The 19,651-nt window shown below is 39.7% G+C and overlaps 3 protein-coding genes across 4 annotated transcripts; 2 read left to right on the top strand and 1 right to left on the bottom strand.

The window, feature by feature from the left end:
* The first annotated feature begins 170 nt into the window (after positions 1–170).
* LOC134183062 (uncharacterized) lies at positions 171–2,197 on the top strand. Of its 2 annotated transcripts, none has more exons than XM_062650507.1 (3): positions 171–243; positions 839–1,315; positions 2,026–2,197. In XM_062650507.1, the coding sequence occupies exons 1-3, from the start codon at positions 225–227 to the stop codon at positions 2,178–2,180; spliced, it is 651 nt and encodes a 216-aa protein (XP_062506491.1). In that variant the 5' UTR covers positions 171–224; the 3' UTR covers positions 2,181–2,197. The 2 variants fall into 2 exon arrangements, with proteins under 2 accessions (XP_062506491.1, XP_062506492.1); XM_062650508.1 differs by having other exon boundaries at positions 1,883–2,197.
* Positions 2,142–5,204, bottom strand: LOC134183061 (eukaryotic translation initiation factor 2 subunit 1-like). The gene is made up of 7 exons (XM_062650506.1): positions 4,927–5,204; positions 4,782–4,861; positions 3,224–3,369; positions 3,059–3,165; positions 2,649–2,746; positions 2,439–2,585; positions 2,142–2,380 (listed from the first exon to the last, which is right to left on the bottom strand). Exons 1-7 carry the CDS (start codon positions 5,162–5,164, stop codon positions 2,237–2,239), a joined length of 960 nt encoding a protein of 319 aa, XP_062506490.1. The 5' UTR covers positions 5,165–5,204; the 3' UTR covers positions 2,142–2,236.
* Positions 5,203–18,327, top strand: LOC134183060 (protein DEK-like). The gene is made up of 18 exons (XM_062650505.1): positions 5,203–5,318; positions 5,417–5,492; positions 7,191–7,306; positions 7,369–7,402; positions 8,947–9,023; positions 9,077–9,171; positions 9,236–9,299; positions 10,303–10,353; positions 10,407–10,449; positions 11,665–11,699; positions 11,757–11,873; positions 11,935–12,079; positions 12,128–12,192; positions 12,294–12,377; positions 12,957–13,025; positions 13,087–13,458; positions 13,527–13,661; positions 17,692–18,327. Exons 1-16 carry the CDS (start codon positions 5,280–5,282, stop codon positions 13,105–13,107), a joined length of 1,131 nt encoding a protein of 376 aa, XP_062506489.1. The 5' UTR covers positions 5,203–5,279; the 3' UTR covers positions 13,108–13,458; positions 13,527–13,661; positions 17,692–18,327.
* The last annotated feature ends 1,324 nt before the right edge of the window (positions 18,328–19,651 follow it).

Here is a 19,651-nt window from a genome sequence, read left to right as displayed (position 1 = left end):
ACATTGTAGGCTGTTAATTAATCCAGTTAATACTCCTGTTGAGTTGATAACAAAATAGGCTTGATGTGCATTCAGTTGAGAGAATAGCATTTGTTTGCTACACCTCTAAATTTGAGGGTTAAAATGAGGTATGGCTACGCGAGGCTAGTAGCGAGAGCACTCTCTAGTGTATGTACTTCGAGGCAATTCCGCTATATAAGGTAGCCCTAGGTATCTGAACGAGGATGTCTGGAAGTTGTGCAGGTAACTATCAGGATTTGTAGCCGAATGTTTAACCACTGGCCGTAATTCGCGTACATGATTCCCGTTAGCATAGTGACATTAGTTTGTTCGAAGTGTTACTGCATGATTGGGTAGGTAGAGACATTATACTCGGGGTCTTATCGAGTGAAAAATGGTTTCTGTAATGAGGAAAGAAAGTGTACACAACGACAAGACGCTGCATGGAATTGTGACTCTACAAAAATTAATTAATTAACTAAAATTTTAGTTACATGCATGTTTGGATGTGTAAATCTGGATTGTTCTGATGATCGTGATGCAGTTAGATTGTACTGTACTGTACATGTACTGCTGCTGCCTAGCTGCATGAGTGTGGCTTATTTCTATATCTTGATCACTTGTATTCTCTAGTTTAGTACGTGGTAAGAGTTCATTGCGTTGACTTCTTGCTAGAGCAGAAGTTCAACTGCTTAATTAATGCATGCATGGGAACGGTATACATTCCCTTTTTTATAAACGGAAATTACAACTGACAGTTTTACTATATTAATCATAGCTTTACTTGCATCATCTGCTGTTTTTGTGGCTGCTAATCAAGCCCTATATGTCTGTGCAGGGACTGTGTTTGTGGCATATGCGAAGAAAGACAGCAACGACTTCACATCACCGTTTATAGAGGAGGCCGAGAAATTAAAATTAAAAATTCGAACTGTTGATACATTTAGTTTGCAATGTTCAACTGATCCTGACTGGGATAGCAGCCCTGTGCCAGACAAGATAAGGAAGTATATCAGAGAATCAATCTGCTTTGTGTGGATTTTTAGCCCTGCATTCCTTCAAGACAAGAAAGCAGCAATTAGCAGTGACGCCGATTGTGAAGCTGATTCTATTCCGAAATTGGTGGATATCATATTTGACAATTTTGTAGTACATGGTGATGCCAAATACAGTTCAGCTCGCATGTTCACCATTTGTCATCATACAACAAGGGAACAACTTCGAGATACCGACTGTGTAATGGCTTCATATGCACCACTGGACAGTAGCTGTGGGCCATTTATTGCTGCTCAGTTGCTGAAGATAAAAGTAGAAGGTAAGAGTGGAACGTGTAGTCTGCACAGTAGAGTTCGTGTTGTTCTTTAATTTAGTGTACATGTATGATGTAATCAACGTTTCTAGTTTATTGCTATAGTGAAGAGCCCAATTGTAGCAACTTCCTGCATGTTTGCTGCAGCATGTATGCAGCCAACTAATAGACAGTGAAAAGTTTGATAATTATGGAAACCAATTCTGGTTTTACATACCAGCAGTGTATACAGCACTTTGAAACTGTAAACACTACGTATCTAGACATGATTGCTTTCACAGTCTTGTTCATTTGCCATTTCCTAATTCTCTCCAAGGCAAATTTGAAGATGTACATGTACTGTCTGTGAACAACAAAGGATGCATGCATGGGTGAGGAGTTGGGCCTTACAATGGTGCCATGGAACATCCAGTGAACTTAGGTTAACCACAAAAGCCATTTCTAATACACTGTCTCAGACAAACACATGAAAACCCCAATGACTTGCTCTTGTACTTGTACAATAAGTAAGTACTCCTTTGACCAGCATGTGTTATGTATCGTTTCTGTGATGCCAAGTACATGTACTTATAGATGTTGACGAAAAGACAGAATGGTAAACAGATAGTAAGTACACAGACATTACTAAATCATGTTGCCATGTATGCAGAGTGGGTGCTATTGCATAAGTGGAATAAATACCCTGTTGAACGTCAGTGCTTCTTTATGTTCGATAGAGCTGCAAAAAATGAATTTACCAGATAAGGAATCGGGTGAAGTACAGGGTGAGGCATCAACTGGCAAAAAGTCGACGAAAAAGGACAGCAGAGATGCCACACTACCTGAACAGAAGTGCAAAGGGAAACGAAGACTTGTTACAGATAAAGTCTAGCTGGACCTAATAAGCCATCATTTAGATTTTCTCATTTTATAAGCATGTTATGAAGTTTATGGTTCATCTTCGTCTACTACCATTCCAGTGTCCTCATCTTCACCCTCTGGATTATCTCCATCTATCTGTGTCACTTCTCGTTCTCTATCTTCCATCTGTTTCTGAAGATCCAGATCATCTTCATCAGTCACAATTTTTGCCTGTCAGGATTTGTGGTCACACAGTGGCATGACGTACTGTACTACTACAATTGTTTACCTCAAGTTTTGTGTTGTAATACCCTCCCTCATAGTCTTCAATCTTGTTCCTAATGGCTTGTATGGCTGAGTTGACTGCAGCTACTCCTTCTGTTCTGTCAAAAGTGTTAGTTGTTACTACATATACTGGAGGGGCAATCAAATTAATCTACAAATAAACAGACCAATTAATCACATTTGATTACGTATATGACTTATTGAGAGCATTTACTCGTAGAGGCAGACTTTCCTTTGATTGATTCAAACCTTCCCTCAAGGATGCTTTCACTGCATCAACACCCTCGTAACCATAACATGCAACTTCAATGTCTAAATGCAAATAAACAAATCATAATCATTCAATAAATCAAAAAACACAGACAATGGTGTGATGTGTTGGTGTAATATGAATGTGTGTGTGTGTGTGTGTGTGTGTGTGTGTGTGTGTGTGTGTGTGTGTGTGTGTGTGTGTGTGTGTGTGTGTGTGTGTGTGTGTGTGTGTGTGTGTGTAATATGAATGTGTGTGTGTGTGTGTGTGTGTGTGTGTGTGTGTGTGTGTGTGTGTAATATGAATGTGTGTGTGTGTGTGTGTGTGTGTGTGTGTGTGTGTGTGTGTGTGTGTGTGTGTGTTCTACAAATTACCTGCTCTTATTTTGACTGCTTGTGGAGTTAACCGTCGTTTGATATTTGTGACCAGCAGCTCTTTCTCTTCATCTGTCAATCCCAAACCATCCAAAATTGTAACATCACTACAACACATTAGAAGTTATGGTTGTGAGTGGTGATGCCACAAACCCGTTAACTTACCCTACTGCCTTCTTAAATACTTCGTAGCTGCTGCCTGCTATGCCGGTCTTTTCCTCAAACTTCCACGCTGTCTTGGTGTAGAGTTCTTCCAATTGCTCATTCTCATACGTTAGAGTTGATGCCACATGTCGTAATATTTGATTGACCTAAAAGGTGTCGGCAAGATCTACATGCAGATATCTGAATATGTGCCAATTTGTGATTAACAAAAGGGTGTCATTTGGAACAGTCTGTAATCTTCTCTATAAGGTGTGTGTGTGTGTGTGTGTGTGTGTGTGTGTGTGTGTGCATGTTAAAACCCGTAAATTTCAACATCTACTGATCATCTTGTTTTCATCAGTCCATCAGTGGGCACCCGTTGTTCGTCAGAGTAAGCATACGGACTGGACATCTGGGCCTTCACTATCTTTCTTCGCTTCCAATTCTTCTGTAAACAATTGACGTTAGTTTGTAGTGCGTAATTGAGTAGCATTAGAAGGTGTGTGTGTGTGTGTGTGTGTGTGTGTGTGCGTGTGTGTGTGTGTGTGCAATAATCAATTTTGAAGATCTTCAAACCAGAAACTAATAACCAATTATCTGCATATGCATCTATTTAATTGTTATTGCAGGTTACTTGATATCAAGCCCACAGTCACTGATAGGGTTGATGGAGATAAGTAACATTTGGTTCTAGTATAGTAAAGACTTGTCCAAAAACTTAATATTAAGAACAAGCCCAAGTGATTAATTAATTGCCAAGCGTAGCAAGGCTTCTAATCCGGGTCACACAACAGAAAGGGGTGTGGTCCTATATGGCAATCCATCGAGCTCTCGGTATATATACACACACACACACACACACACACACACACACACACACACACACACACACACACACACACACATATATATATATATATATATATATATATATACATATATATCTGTACACACGAACCTCAAATTTCTCCTCTCTACGACCACGTGTCATTATAAGACCTACTTTAAAAAATCGTTTCCGTGTCCGACTACAGATCAGTATAGGAAAGATTTGTGCAAGTGACCAAACGGCAAAGAAAAAGCCTCATAAAGTTCCGTCGCCCCATCCTTTTGTATTGTAGATAGGGTTACTTGACAACCAAGAAACACTTTTATTAGCTAAATGCAACATACAGTCAACTATTCACACGTCCCACACTACCATCAATCCTTTAATACACTGTGCTGCATCTAACACTGTTGATAGTCAACGTTTGCTGATATCAATTTCTATGTCAGTAAATAGCATGATTGCAAAACGACGACTACCTATACCAGGCCTATATATGTACTCTAAACTACTAGGAAGTTTTGCATGTTTACTTCCATGACAGCTAGGGTTTCAACAAATACGTATTGTGCGTTTCAGTAGACGGTCAGAAAACTCCGTTGGACGTGTTACTCACCAACGCGACGCGCCTACAAATACCGTAAAACTAGTTAATTAATTAATATTGATTTTTAACTCTAACCCTTTAATTGCTAACTCCTCAGCTGTCAGTCCAGTTACAATATGATGCTATTGCTATACCATTCTTACCGTTTTCGCCTTGTTATACTTATCCTCACATTTTGCCACCTCATCAGCAGACACTCTCCGCTTAGACAAGTCAATGTATCCTGCAACAATCAATGGCAATAGAGCCCGGATGTGGATTGCTACAGACTGCAGTAGCGAGCAGCACCTTTCTCTTTGTCAACTCTAATCACAACAACGCACTCGTTCCTTCCAACTCGTATCAACTTATTTATTGAACGTATTCGCCTCCTGCTCAATTCACTGAGAAGTATCATTCCTTCTATGTCGTTGTACTCCAACAAGCTGACGTAAGCACCCATATCAGCAATGGAACGCACGTTCACCATAACGACATCGTCAACTTCGGGATACTTTTGCTGATAGAAGCGACAAGTGAGAGGCATGGCCCTAACTTCGCAAATGAGATGCTAGGGATACTTGTATCTGCGCATGCGCTTTGAATTGTAGCAAACCTGTTGCTCATTATTTTCGTCTCGTTGTTTCAACTGCAGGGAGAGAATGGACGATGTTGTGATTGCAGATGATGAAGAGAACCAGGTCCGATTCATGGCTCGTTGACCTTGCTATCTATGCTTCTCGTGTGATTATGAGAGGCGGGAAATTAGGTATCTAGCTATAGAGTGACGTTGTTGCAGATTGAAGATGACGAACAGCATGAGGATGAACAGGCAACGGACGATGATGAAAATAGCGGAGTAGAGGAGAATTTGGGTTTGTTTGCAATTGCAATGATAATGATGTTAGACTTTGGTTTACTGATACACAAGAGCTGCGTCATTAATTCACACACACATACACACACACACACACACACACACACACACACACACACACACACACACACCACACACACACACACACACACACACACACACCACACCACACCAAACAGTACCAAACAGCCTGATATCTATGTCTTGCTATTGTGAAAGGATGGAAAATTGACACATCTGATCAGTATGTTGTGAAAGATGAAAGCTGTAATCTTAAAAACAGATTGGGTCTCTTGCTATTCTACCCTCAAAGTTTTTAGCTGATTTTTGGTTTAGAATCTCTGCAAGGAAGCATGGTTAAGTTGGGTACGTGTGCACACAAAATCAACACATGAATGCATGTTAACCCCCACTTGGTCTGCATGTAGCTGCCATTGCCTTCCACCTCATGTTGTGTTCACATGCATGCCATCAAAATAGCACTGTTGAAACACTACCATGCTGGTCATATGTACGAGATTGTTGGCAATATTGTTTTACTTTTCAAATACAATGGGTCATAAGCTTTGGTAACGGCAAGCATGAGGTAGGTTAGTCTGGTACACTATGAATGGTAGACTCGTACCCAGTCCTCCTCAAGCGTGCTCCACGTGTTTGGCACGTGCTTTTTGTTCCACTTGCCAGGAGAAGTTCTACACGTGCCAAAACACGTGGAATTTGCACAAGGAGGAGGACTGGGTACGAGTCTATATAAATGGATGAATTTAAGTCATACCTAGGAAGGTGGAGAGAGAGAGTATAGTCTAGTGTGGGTGACAGTATAAACACTCAAGGTGTAGACTGGCAAGGCAAGGTACATAACAACAAACTATTGTGTATTTTGAAGGGATCTACACGATTAGTATTAGGAATTGGGGTAACAAAGGTGTGCTGTTGGTGTGTATGAAATTCTGTCATCACTACTAGCTGTAACACTAATGTTTCAACAGTTTGCTATTGGTCATGGGCATTTTTGTAGATGAATAACTAGGCGCACATTGTGAGCCCAGCATCTTGGTATTGTTTGGAAGAGGTGCCAGATGTTGATGATATGTGCTGAAGGATCAACTGTATGTATGTAGTTGTTGCAGTAGTAAAAGTCTACCCATTAATGGCACAAGTTACTGTATGTGGCATGCATGACCAAACTGATGCTGAAGTAAATTTCTAAGTCTTGTATTTTGGACCAAAGTGAAATTCTAATGTTCATCTAAATTCATACAAGTAAAATGCTAGTGCTGAAATCATATGTTCTTTACTTAAGGTGTACGTAGTTTATTAAACAAGTGGTTAATGTTAAAGGACTGAATCATAAATCACCTAACACACAACTCGTTTTTGTGATAAGCAGCAAATGTGGTTGACATTCTGTTTCTGATCATGAAAATTAGAATGGAATTTTACAATGATGTTACTATCATTAGTTGCAATGCAGAACTATTTGTCAATGAAATACAGGCAAATAACATCAAAACACAAAGAAGCAATAAGCAGTAGTTAAAATACTGATTTGGATGAGGTCTGCTAAGGTGTGATATAGTGGGTGAGGCTGCTTGGTAGATACCAAAATAACACTCTGAACTGCACTTATAATTGTATCGTAGAACTAGGAAACGTGTCATGTTCATGCTGATTATAAGAGTATTGTGCTGATTAGCTTTGTTAGAGCAGCCAGTAATTTTGACGGGCCAGAGGAGTAGGAAAAGTATAGAACGACTACAACTGGAGGAAGCACCTCACAACACGGGGAAGAAGCTGCCTGTGCAACAGTTTGTAAGCTTTTTGTTGAATGCTGATTATTGGTAGATTAGTGTTGTCTTGTTGTTGTGCATTAGGGTACTGGATTACCATTAGGAGAGATTGATAAGAGTAAGTCTTACTGTAAACACTGTCAGTGCACTGCTATGTGAAATGGCAAGGTTTGTTTATTTAAGGGTATCGATAAGGCTATCTAAGGGTATATTATAATATATAGATAAGGGTGTATCTACAATGTTAAAATATTGTTTTGAATTTGTGCTCTGTACTTCTTTGTGTGAGGATTCTTATGAGTTGAGAACAGCCAGTTTGTCATGTTCCAGCTGACTACGTGACTACATGTATGCTGTGTGTTGTTCTGCCTACTGTTGAATAAAGTGATCAACTCACTATCTTCTCTGGTTTTCTTCACTACTGTACCTAAGTAAGATAATGGCATGAAGGTAGTATGCAGTGTACATTCAAGACAGAGTCAAACTTTAGAAGTGGTTGTAGGTTGATGACTTAGGCCGTGTTTCCACTAGCTCAATGTTAAACTAGTTTAGCTTTAACGAGTTTATAGACTAAACCAATTCAAGTAGGCAACTGTTTCCACTAAGGACTCGCGCATCCGAGATGTGTGAGGTATCTAGATAACTCTGTTTGTAGGAGGTTGAGGAAGGCAAATGGTCAACAGTACATTATTGACGCTTAAGGGGGAGTTTGTTTTAAGGTGAAAATGTGTTTCATCCTAAATGTGGTTCTACTTTATCTTTTGAGGCTGCATCATAACAAGTTTTAGGATTCAATGCTGTTTGCACAGACATTTGGAATTGACAGAACAGCTGCTGTCTAGAGTAGTGACAAGCACAGCAAGTGGTGGACATAATTATGCAACACAGTGCATACCCGGCAGTTGTGCATGCTAAGTTGTACATGCAGATACATGGTATATGTAACATTTTTGGCCGACTTTTATATTCATGTACAGGGGCTCTCCTAAGAAACTGAGGAGGGGCTTATTAACATGAACCAGTTAATTAATTGATATTAAGAATTGATATTAAGAAATTATGGCTAACCGTCAGTGTTGTGCAGGGCTTCATAAAGCCAGTCGTTTTCTCGCGAGGGTGTAACACCAGCATGTGGTCAAGCATGTGAATATATCGGCGCGAGAAGAAGACTGAGTACGAGTCTACAAATGAAGCACAACTTATAAAGTTTAGTGCAAAGTGCTCATAGTGACTTGTGAAAGTGAACAGTCATTAAATCACTGATGCCCATTCTTTCAAGTTGTTTTCAATCTTTTTGTTGTAGTATTTGAATTTAGTTTTGCATAAAATAGCTGGGTTCTGATGGCAGACAGTAGGGAAAAGCAATCATTGCTTGTTTTGCTTTCTTAGTCTCTATTGTGTTGTTGACTAGCTACTCTTTGTTCACAAATACATTTGCATGTGATGAGTACGTATGCTTTCTATTGGCATGGTAGTTTGGTTTGATAGTTTTAAATTGATTACACGAGTGACAGGCAAAATGAAAGTTATAGCAAACAAATATAGTGTGACAATTGGTTACCAACTTGTAAATGTAATTTCAGTGTACATAATGTTGTTAGTGAGCTGGAGATCTGCTTTGACAGTCATCAATATGTTTATATAAACTATTTCTTTGTGAAGTTGCACAGTGTATTGAAAGAATCAAGTCTGACAACTTGAAGCCTCTTCATCGCATCTTGTATGGTCGTCCAGGAGCTGTGAGTTTGTGATTGATATTGGTTGCTCGACGTTATACGACTGGTTTATGTAGACTCTTCAAGTGAAACGAAATATTCGTGCATTTGATGGCTATGGGTTTGCAAAGGGAACTACAGAGTATGACAGAAGAGTAGTAGCTCTGAAAAAGTGAGTTGAAATATGGCGTGTTACTAGATAACTACCACATGCGTATGACTACTGTACTTTCTAGACTTCCAGTCAGCGGCTTGAAAGAGATTTGCAAAGTCTTGTGTGTGCCAAGTAGTGGATCAAAGGTCATTTACTGTAGCATAAGCATTCATAGTAGTAGAGTTTTAGTAATTAATCAATAATTTGTAGAAACTTTACTTAGGTGTATAAATATTCATACTCTTGTTTTTGACTTGAGGGTTTCGTGGAACCTATGACTGCCTTGTAAGATTATTTCTTTTTTGAAGCTGGCAAATACGTGCAGTACTGCGTGCTTTGACATTTTATTGTACGTGTTACTGTCCAGAGGGATCGCAACAGCTGGATTGTCTCGATCACTTGCAAATTTGCTTTGCATGTTAAACTTTGTGTATTGTTCTATAGACTCCTGTCACAGTCATTTGAATACTCACCAGTGCAGGTTATCTACAGTTTACCCGAGCAACTCACACAACTAAAGTTTCTTAGTAACAACTACTTCTACTGCTTGCTCAGCATGATGCGACCAAGTTTGTTTGCTAATATGGAATATGATTTTATCACTCATTTTGTGGAAAGTGAACCAATAAAGTTAACATAGATGAAGCTCAGCTCAACTGTAAATACATGATATGGAACTTGAAATGGTCGTGATGATTGGAGATAACGCTTGTGAGTGTTCGTCAAGTCAACAAGCTCGTAGTGCAAAACAAGCATAGTCTCTAACAAATTTGTAATAGATCTTTGTTGTTTTTGTTACAGAATTGATGTTAGAGTAGTGGAATAGATCAGAATTTATTTTACACGTTGCAGCTGTTGCTTTCCCATGCAATTTTAGTACCATTGTTACAAATGCATTGCTGGCTTACAGACTACTGCAGTAATATTACAGTGTAGAGTTGCCTGGATGGTAGTGATATAAATTTTTTATAAATTTTTTATACTGATGATGATATTGGAAGTATTGTGCTCATTATTTTTGTGTTAACTGACTGTAATTCTGACTGCTGTTGTAGTGTGAGTTTCACGTATTTATCTGTTTGGCCGAGTTGGTACTAGCACCATCTAAAGACAGATGCTTGTCATTGTACTGTTTGAATTGCATTGCAGGAAGAGTTGGTAGAAAAAATACTTGACTTTTTGTTAAAGCCGTCAAAGGAGGTGAAGGTATTGAGGTAATTTCATTTTATTGTTGATAAATTTGTTTTTGCTAGGGAGCTATTGGCCGCTCATTAGTAAAGAAGAGGACGAAATCTGGTAAGTTACTAATACTGTGCCTTTTTCTTTCAATGTTTTTACTTTAACATTTAGATATATGAGGTCAATAACAAATGTGTGTAATCTGGTTGTTTGTGCTTTTGTTATACATGTATGTGGTTTACAGAGTAGTCTTACTGTGTTGGAATTTCTTGTTCTTGAAGTCTTAGAATGTTTGAAACCTGGCATGTTTGACGTGGTTGTCTTTCCAGCTACATCATTGTCCGTTTACATGTCACTTAATTAAACATCTGCATGCATTTGGAAGTTTGCAACATAATTCGTTTTGCCACTGTTGCTCATACGCTTTTCTTTTTGTGCAAACTAGGATTAGGTCAGTCCAGCAGTGGTTACAAGAAGTATAACTGTATTGCAGTGGTAGGAACCCTACAGTTTATGGCCAAACTATGAAGCCATGATGAGGTAGCTGTCCATCACTTGAGGTGGCTGTCAGCGTAATCATTCATTGTTCTGGCTCAATGGACATTCTGAGTCCAGTTGATCTAAAACTTGACATCAAGTGTGAAGTATGAAGTAGTACAGAAAGACATCACTAACTTAACACTTCTCTCTTGCCTGTTCCTAACATTTGATAACTGGTCAACTTGCAAACAGTTGTGCATTGATCCATCTTTGGCCTCTGAGACTGCAGTAATGCATAATGGTTGACACCTCAAAACTATGTCTGTTGTACTTAAATGAGATTGAAGTGATGGACATGCACAAAATAAGAGGTGAGAAGACGCTGTGGGACACTGCATTGCCATGCGTTTGTGTGCAAAGTTGGGGTGAATTCGAGATGCCTCATTCACTTTACTTTTAGATTATGGGTATTTATAACATCTTACAAGTATATTCTTCAGGAGTACGCTAATATGCATGATCTCTTTGTGTTATACGGTTGTAGACATTTGTTGTATCATTTTAATTACTGTAGGTACATTTGTATCATTTAATTACTGTAAGTACAGTCCTGTAATGAGATCAGAGAACAATGACAGCAATAAATGCCATAGTTGTAAGAAGTCAATGTGACTAGATACAGGTAATGATGGTATGGTTAGCAGTCACGTGCTTTACAGTGCAATTTATGTTAATTAACTCTCAGAGTTTACATGTTCCTTACCTGAACTGTAGAAAGCACTTTTTAAACTCACATCTTAATATTTATTTGTAAATGTCACGTACAGTGAAGTTGTCTTAACTTGTGATTAGGGCAGGCCAAGACAAGCAAAAACAGCAGTGCAAAAGTAAACGTTACACTGAAGTGATAGTGTTAGTTTGAATCATTAGTTGATGTGGTGAAGGGCGAAAAACGAAAACGTACAAAGAAGACTGCAAAACAGGGTGACAATGTAGTAAAGGAGAGTGATAGTGAAGATGACGATGAGGATGAAGTAAGCACATCACGACAACAGCCAAAGGTTTGTAGTTTTTTGCTAAACTTGTGAGTGGTTTATTATTGCTTATCATTCTTGAAAGTAGGAAAGCAAGAAATCTGGCAGTCCAAGAAAGAAATCTGGCAGTCCAAGCAAGGTAGTTGCCAAGAAACCCGTCAGTGTGAAGAAAAAATCTGAGAGTTCACGTAAACCTTCCAAATCAGCATCAAAGAAGAAAACTAAAGCTGCAGGTGCTGCCGTTTTTTGTTGATTTCTGTTACTAACAATATTTGTGACAGCCAATAACACTGATGATGAATCTGATGATGAGCCACTTGTAAAGAAGATGAAAGTGGAACCATCAGTGAGATACATCGTAGTTACATTGAAGTTTTAGTAGCAATCATCTCTCTGTCTCCCTCTCTCCCCCTCTCTCTCTTTTTCTGTGTTGTATATGATTTGAAGGATGAGGAACTGTCAGAAGTTATTGAGGGTCTACTCAAAGATGCAAACCTTGAGGAAGTGACAATGAACAAGTTATGTGAACAGGTAGCTATGAGTAACATTATAATGTATGTTAACTTTCTAACGTTTAGTATTGAGGTTGAGAAATTTTCACTTCAGTCTTCTTTATTAGAACATCTTCCTGCTGTCTTACTTATTCCTGTTTTTTATGAATTTTAATGTTGCCAACAAGTGTTGAAGATTTCTTTTTTGTTTAGGGCAGTTAGCATCAGTAGTACGGTGTGTGTGTGTGTGTGTGTGTGTGTGTGTGTGTGTGTGTGTGTGTGTGTGTGTGTGTGTGTGTGTGTGTGTGTGTGTGTGTGTATACATATATATATATATATATATATATATATATATATATATATATATATATATATAATAGTGACTGTAGAGCAATAACATGGTTGTAGTTTTGGTTTAATATTCATATTTGACTGAGTTACCTAAATCTTTATTAATTGAGGAAAAACAAGTGTTGTGAAGACATACACATGATATGTAATGCTAACCAGGTTTGAAAACTCTGTTGAATATGGAATTAATTTGCAGGAATTCTAAAGAGTTGTTCATGTCTGCAATATTTAATGTCATTGTTCTCATAGTTTCTTGTGTTTACATCAGGTGTATGATGCGTATCCGGGGATTGATCTTCAACCTCGACGGCCATTCATCAAAGAGATGGCAAAAAAGGTTAGTTTCTTTGAAATATCTATCTCTCTTGTATGATCATCAGTGGTCGAACATCTAATAGGTTCTAGGGTTGCTTTCATGAATGGAAAGGCAAAGTTGACATGCAAAAACTTTTTTTGTATCTTTTTTGACGCGCAATTGTAGTCATGGTCTTAGACAATATTTTATTCCTCTACTGTCTTGTATGTACGTAGCTGCACGCAAAGTGAATACTGAAATAATTTGCGTACATGCGCAGTTAGCTGGCTGTCAGTGAATGGGTGGCGCTTAATTGAAATGCCAACTCCAGCTCACTCTTTATTGAATTTGAATGCTGGCCGTCACAATAACAACGGATTTTTCAGTAATCTTCCCACCCGAATTCGTGCCATTCCCCGTCTACTGCGTGAACTGTGCATTTCATTGAAGGATCAGCGAACAAGAAGAGAATGGCGTAATGCTATACTACACAAGAGTCTCACGAGAAGAATAAGTAACGTGCTGATTTTACGTACGTTTCAGAATATTTAGGTTTGTTCTACTTTGTGTTCTACTCGTGTCTTGCTGGAGTGTTCGCCGTCTGCTTGAGTGTCCATCACATCACTCTACCAGACAGGCCGGGCGATGGTCCCAAATTCAATCATATTCATGTTATGGGTGAGTGGAAGATCTGTAGATGTCTACTGTACATGTAGGTAATGTGTTGGTATTTATTTTATTAGGGCCAGTATTTGGTGTAGTCTTAATTGAAGCTTACTAATTGATTAATTAAAGTAATTACGGATAATGGTTCTCGCCATGTTTTATATCAAAATCATTCTAGACGTCTAGGTAAAATTCTAAAACACCGTAAAGGTACAATACCGCAGTCATTAAACAAGTCAACTAAGGTTAGTTACACAACAGTTACTGTCCAGTGTGGAATACAGACCACGCCCTGAGTGTTTGAATAATTGATGGTCCGATGACTGACCTAGTAGGTAAGTTTTACCGTAAGACCGAGGCATTGCGCCCGTCTTCCTGTTGATGGTGAGAGAGGATCTGGTAAGGTTCCGCTTTATTTGTTGCAATATTGAATAACTTAGTTTGCAGAGACAGCTAGGTCTTCGACAGTAGCCTAGCTAGACTACTAGTAGGAAGCATCGTAGTTGCCACCACACAATTTCAATCGCAACGCAAACCAAGACGTTCGGTACCGTGTATTATGTAACCGTGTTAGACAGCAACGCTGACCTTCAGGAAGAGGCAATGGGCACGAGCGCGCCATGCACTCACGTCTATCAGACTTGGACAAAATTATAGGGACACCCCTCTGTGGGTATGTAGTAACACAATAATTAGGTCACAATTTATCAACTATTAATATTGTTAAGAACTTAATAGTTACCGCGTTGATTGTTAGGTTTCTTGAGAATACTGTAGACCCTAAATTGTTTTCTTTACGTTTCGCATTGCGGAAAACGAGACCTAAAAGTGTATGACGTCATGACTGCGTAAACGTCGTAAGTTAGGCTCTCTCTGATTTTGTTTAGTGGCTTTTAAAAAAGCCGGTTTTAATAACGCGAAGGAACATTGAAGCCCTTCACCAGTTCCTCAGTACCGAGTGTTCCCGCCTCTCGCTCTCGCCCTCCTGATTGCGTCCAAACGTCGCGAAACACTTTCTGCCAAGTTCCGGACACGCGCGGCTGGAATCTGCTGCCACGCCTCTTGTAAAGCATTCCAGAGCTCAGCTGCAGTTCTCGGTTCGCGACGGTTGGCAGCAGTTTGAGTTCATGCCACAAGTTCTCGATTGGATTCGCATCAGGCGATTTTGGCGGACAGTCCAACAGTGTGACGTCATGCTGGCGTAGCCATTGTCTTGTTGACCGAGACGTGTGGATTGGCGCGTTGTCCTGCTGGAAGACAAAGTCGTCTCCTATCAGTGCCGCTGCGTCTGTAAGCATGTGCTCCTCCAGAACCTGTTGGTACGGCGTGCTGTCCAAACGACCTTCCAGTTTCACCAGAGACCCCAAACCATGCCAACACATCGATCCCCACACCATCACACTAGCTGCGTGCTGGACCGTACGATCACAACATTCAGGGAGAAATTCCTCACCTTTGCGACGCCAAACGTACAGAGCACCATCGTTTCCTATGCTGACTTTTGACTCATCTGTAAAAAGAACAGATTTCCAGTCATCCAAAGTCCATTGTGTGTGAGTGGTTGCCCATCCCAGTTGCAAACGCCGATGGTTTTCTGTTAGCAGTGGATTTTTTCTAGGCCTCCGAGCGTTCACTCCTGTCTCACTGAGACGACGACGGACTGTTCTACTTGACACCTGCTTGCTGGTTTCATCAGCCAGCTGATACGAGAGCAGTCGTGATGGTGCTCTGCGGTTCTGCAGTGCCATTCTCTTCAGTCGATGATCTTCCCAGATTGTCGTTGCCTTCCCACGTCCAGGTCGTTTTTCATAATCGCTGCTGCCATGGGAAAGCCGTTGCAGGCACTGATCAACCGAATTCCTGGAGCGGCGGACAAAAGCTGTGATCTGACGCACAGAATGGCCAACTGAGTGAAGGGCTTCAATTTTCCCTCGCGTTTTTGGACTCAACTGTTTGCCTCGAGGCATCGCTGCAACTCGTGAAATATCGCACGGAACAAGACTCTGCAACTGCGTGCAGCTGAACGTTCAGACTAACTTATTGCCTAAGTTTGGCGGTCTCAAGGGCAGCGGTTTTAGTGCAGCTGACATTTTGGCGGTAGCAGTTTGAGATTTTGCTACATAAAACGTGGACCGGAAGTGGCATGTCAATGTTCTTTTGTTGCTATAACTTTTTCAGTTTTTGTCTTAGCAGGATTTTTTTGTAATTAATTAGTGTCGCATGATTTTTGAATACGTTGAAGTTTGTTTATTGATTAAAATGGCAAAACAATTCAAATTGTGATGACATGCGCGAAATCAATGTGCAAAAACAGATGATTCGCCTTTTTTCATAATGTTGATAAGAGGACCCACAAAATTGCTTTCACTCTCTACTACAGAGCATTCTTAGATTGTATGTCAAGAATGAGCATCTAAGAGCGATGAACGTGTACAAAGACAAGAAAAGTAGGAATGGCCGTCTTCCTTCAAAGCAAACTAGATGCGCAGTAGGTAGTAAGTAAAGCTGCAGTCTTGAACTCAAGCTATGTTACATACTAACAATGGCGCAATCCATGAAAAAAGAAATTCGAAAACATTTGGTTTTGCTAGAGAAAAATTCAGTGCCAACGTTAGACTATACACAAAAATGCCAGGTGTCCCTATAATTTTGTCCAAGTCTGTATACTTAACGCTCTAGTGCCACAAATTTGAATGCACATTTCGTGACCTTCCAAATTAAGCCTCTCGCTTACCTCCATTTTTCTCTTGGAAATCTCTAGACGCCATGAATGCAAAGTGGCCATCACGTGTCATTGTATGTAGGCACTTTTTTCTTTCACTTGTAGTGTTTGCTTCTGTTTAGTGATTACCATGATCAAACCAGGTTTATTGTAGGAAGAAACTGGATGGAAAGGTGAGGTAGCTTGCATGATCCAATTGCAAATTGCATCAAACTAAAGTTCTAGATTAATTAAAATTGCAAAATTCCTCAAGTGAGTTTCCTTTTTAATTAATTAATTGTGATGGTACGGGGCTGTAGGAGTACACAACTCAACCCATTTTGAATATTTAGTCAAACATTTTTTAAGTTTGTGGTAGAGCAACCATGATAGCGCGTGGCGAAACATATGTCTAGCTAGATATTTGTATGTCTAGATATATGTATACCTAGCACTTCACCGCTCCACGCATCTCTGAGTCCGCCCTCGGCGCTAAACGTTTCTGGTCACACGTCCAGTTGGGAAGTTTGGCGCTATCTCAGAGAAAACTTGATAGCGGAGCACTAGGCTAAGGTTAGAAAAAAAAACGTACGAGGCGGTTTCCAAATAACGTCCAATAAGTGTAGGTTTCGTTTTCCCGCTTTGTCTAGATATACTTTGATGTTGGTTAGGCGAAAGTAAAACTTGCTTTAGCATCACTGACTCACCTTCAATCGACGGCGAAAAGCACACATAGGGTGTCTATTGCGCGTGCGTCAATCGGTGAAGTGTTCCTCTAATGGGTTGTGAAGAAGTGGCCAGTTAAAGTCAAAATACATGCATCCATCAATAATGCTATTTATTCAGAATAAATAATACCTGGTATTAGTGTTCCGTCTAATAAACTGGTCTGCCACCAGTACCTTGCAGTACACAATAATGCTAGGTATATGGCAGGTTATAACTATCTAGACGCTCTTCAGTGATCAGATTGGAAGTTCGAAATGCAATTGACACACCAAATACTCCCACACTTGCTATTGAAGTCAGTTCTAAATTTGGAGATCATGTGCCTTGCAGTCAAAACACAGGGCAATGACATTTGCCTCAGCTAATAAACTATCATTGTAGTTTTTGGATTAACTTAATTCATTAATTGATTTAAAATTTGCCTGCTTACTTATGACAGGTATCCAGCATGTACTGTACATTGACTCTAGAGCCGAGGAAACCTCTTTTGTATAAAAAAGTGAAATCTCCAATTGGTGGCCGTTTCCTGCTTGACACTACCTTGCTGGTTGTTGTTGTTGTTGTTGTTGTTGTACCATTTCATCTCTAGTATTGTTTATTCACTGTTTGCAGCTCTGACGTTCTCATCTGGATCATTGAAAGAAAGGCAGTGTACATCATCAGAAGTTAGCAGCAACCAATGCACTCTTGAAGTGACTATCAAGACTAACAACAGAGGAGGCATCAGGTTCTTTCCTCCAGCAACGCAAAATGACTCTGTTAACGTTATGTGCAACCTGACAACGGACTCAGACATCTATTTTCAAACGTGCCAGCCTTCAAACAATCAAAGTACTTCATACTGCTCTCTAGCTCCATCTTCACTTGCAACAACAGCTAACATCACCATTGTGCCTGGAACAGCATTCCCAATCGCGTATCGTTTATTGTTTGGTCCTTCCCCCTCAACAGTACTAGTATCTGATACACAAGCCACATTGATGTGCTCTACAGACTCAGATCTAATTGACCACAAGATGTCAGAATTCAAAGCCTCATTCACCAGACTCTCATAAACACATATTACTACTATTAGTTGAATGTGCAGCTATGAAAGATATGGTAGTATCATATTTATCGTACTGTAACTTGTACTGATGTGTGGTTCTCAGTACAGTACTACATAAGATCAAGGGCCTCTCCTGATTCCACCACTCATCTCACTGTCAACATACTATTTCACAGAGAATCTTGTCAGTTTAATTAATAAAGTCAGTCCCAGTGAGAATCTATGGTGAACATAATCCACCTTCTACTAGCTCTGTGCATCTATTGTCTTCCACACCTAACAGACACAACAGCAGCTAACAACACATCATCATGGTTGTCCTTGCTGTTGTGTCATTATCATTGTCATCCATTACAGTCAACGCTGATGACAATGGAAAACAGTAGTGACTACTCAAGCGTTCTCTTGTTATCTGGTCAACACTGACTACTGTAAAGCGACTTCTTTAATTTGTACCAGTAATAACTACATGCAGAAAACAAGCCGCATGGTGCACTATAACTCCTAAAGTTTCTGTGCAAGTGACATTCCCTACTTGTAATTCTGCAAGTACAATTGTATAGATTCATAAACCGTTCCTAAAAGTTTCAAGTTTAGAACTACAGTAGGTCACCAAGACACAAACACGTTTCTGCAAGATATTTTTCTACTCTACCTTAGCCACAAGTCTCATTGCACAATTGATAAAAAAAGTCTTCTTAGAATCACCCACGTGTTCTTTGAAGTTCAAGAAGACTGCTTTAAAATATAGTCTCAGCTTCTATGGTGGCATAACCAAAACCACTCACCACTGAAGAGTGAGTAGAGATTGTCAACATAGTGAAACCCAATGTCCCTTGCAGTCATTGTCCACAGTAGCAAGCATACTAAAGAATTACAAAGCAACTGGACAATGGCCAACAAGACTAGAACAAAACTGGACAATGGCCAACAAGACTAAAACAGGAAGACCACAGAAACCTAAACATCAAGACCTGCATCACGAGCAAATGGTTGCCATCGAAAGCAGGAGATTTTGCCACGTCATCTCTCAGACATGGAGCCAATCACCTCAGAAGTGATTTAGCCAGAGGAAACCACGCGATAATTGTACATTGGGCCCACGACCACAAAAGTATGATCGGGGAAAAGTGGGATAATAGTCTTGATGAGGATAATGGAGTTCTGTAATTAGTTTGGCTGGTTTAGAGTTTTGACTTCAATTTGATAGAAATCCTTCAAGTAGTGCTTAAAGAGAACTTCAGCAACAGAACTCTACATACATCACATAAGAACAAATCGAAGACTCAATGAAAGTTGAGAGGTAAAAACTACTACTGGAACCAATTTGAAACGTGAAGACATCTATGAAAAGCCAGACTGCTGTTGTAATCAAACCAAAGGAGTGTCCACTACCAATTATTAGAATACATGTACTGTAGCATATTGGATATGCATTCCTATTCATTGCTTGATTTTATGTAGAGGGTAAGCTGTAAGTGATACCAAAAAAGACTTTGTCAACCCAATGTAGTAAGAAATCCC

The sequence above is a fragment of the Corticium candelabrum genome, chromosome 8, assembly GCF_963422355.1.
Source record: "Corticium candelabrum chromosome 8, ooCorCand1.1, whole genome shotgun sequence".
Lineage (NCBI taxonomy): Eukaryota > Metazoa > Porifera > Homoscleromorpha > Homosclerophorida > Plakinidae > Corticium > Corticium candelabrum.
Note: the sequence above shows the minus strand (reverse complement) of the source record. Positions and strands in the feature narration are given on the sequence as shown.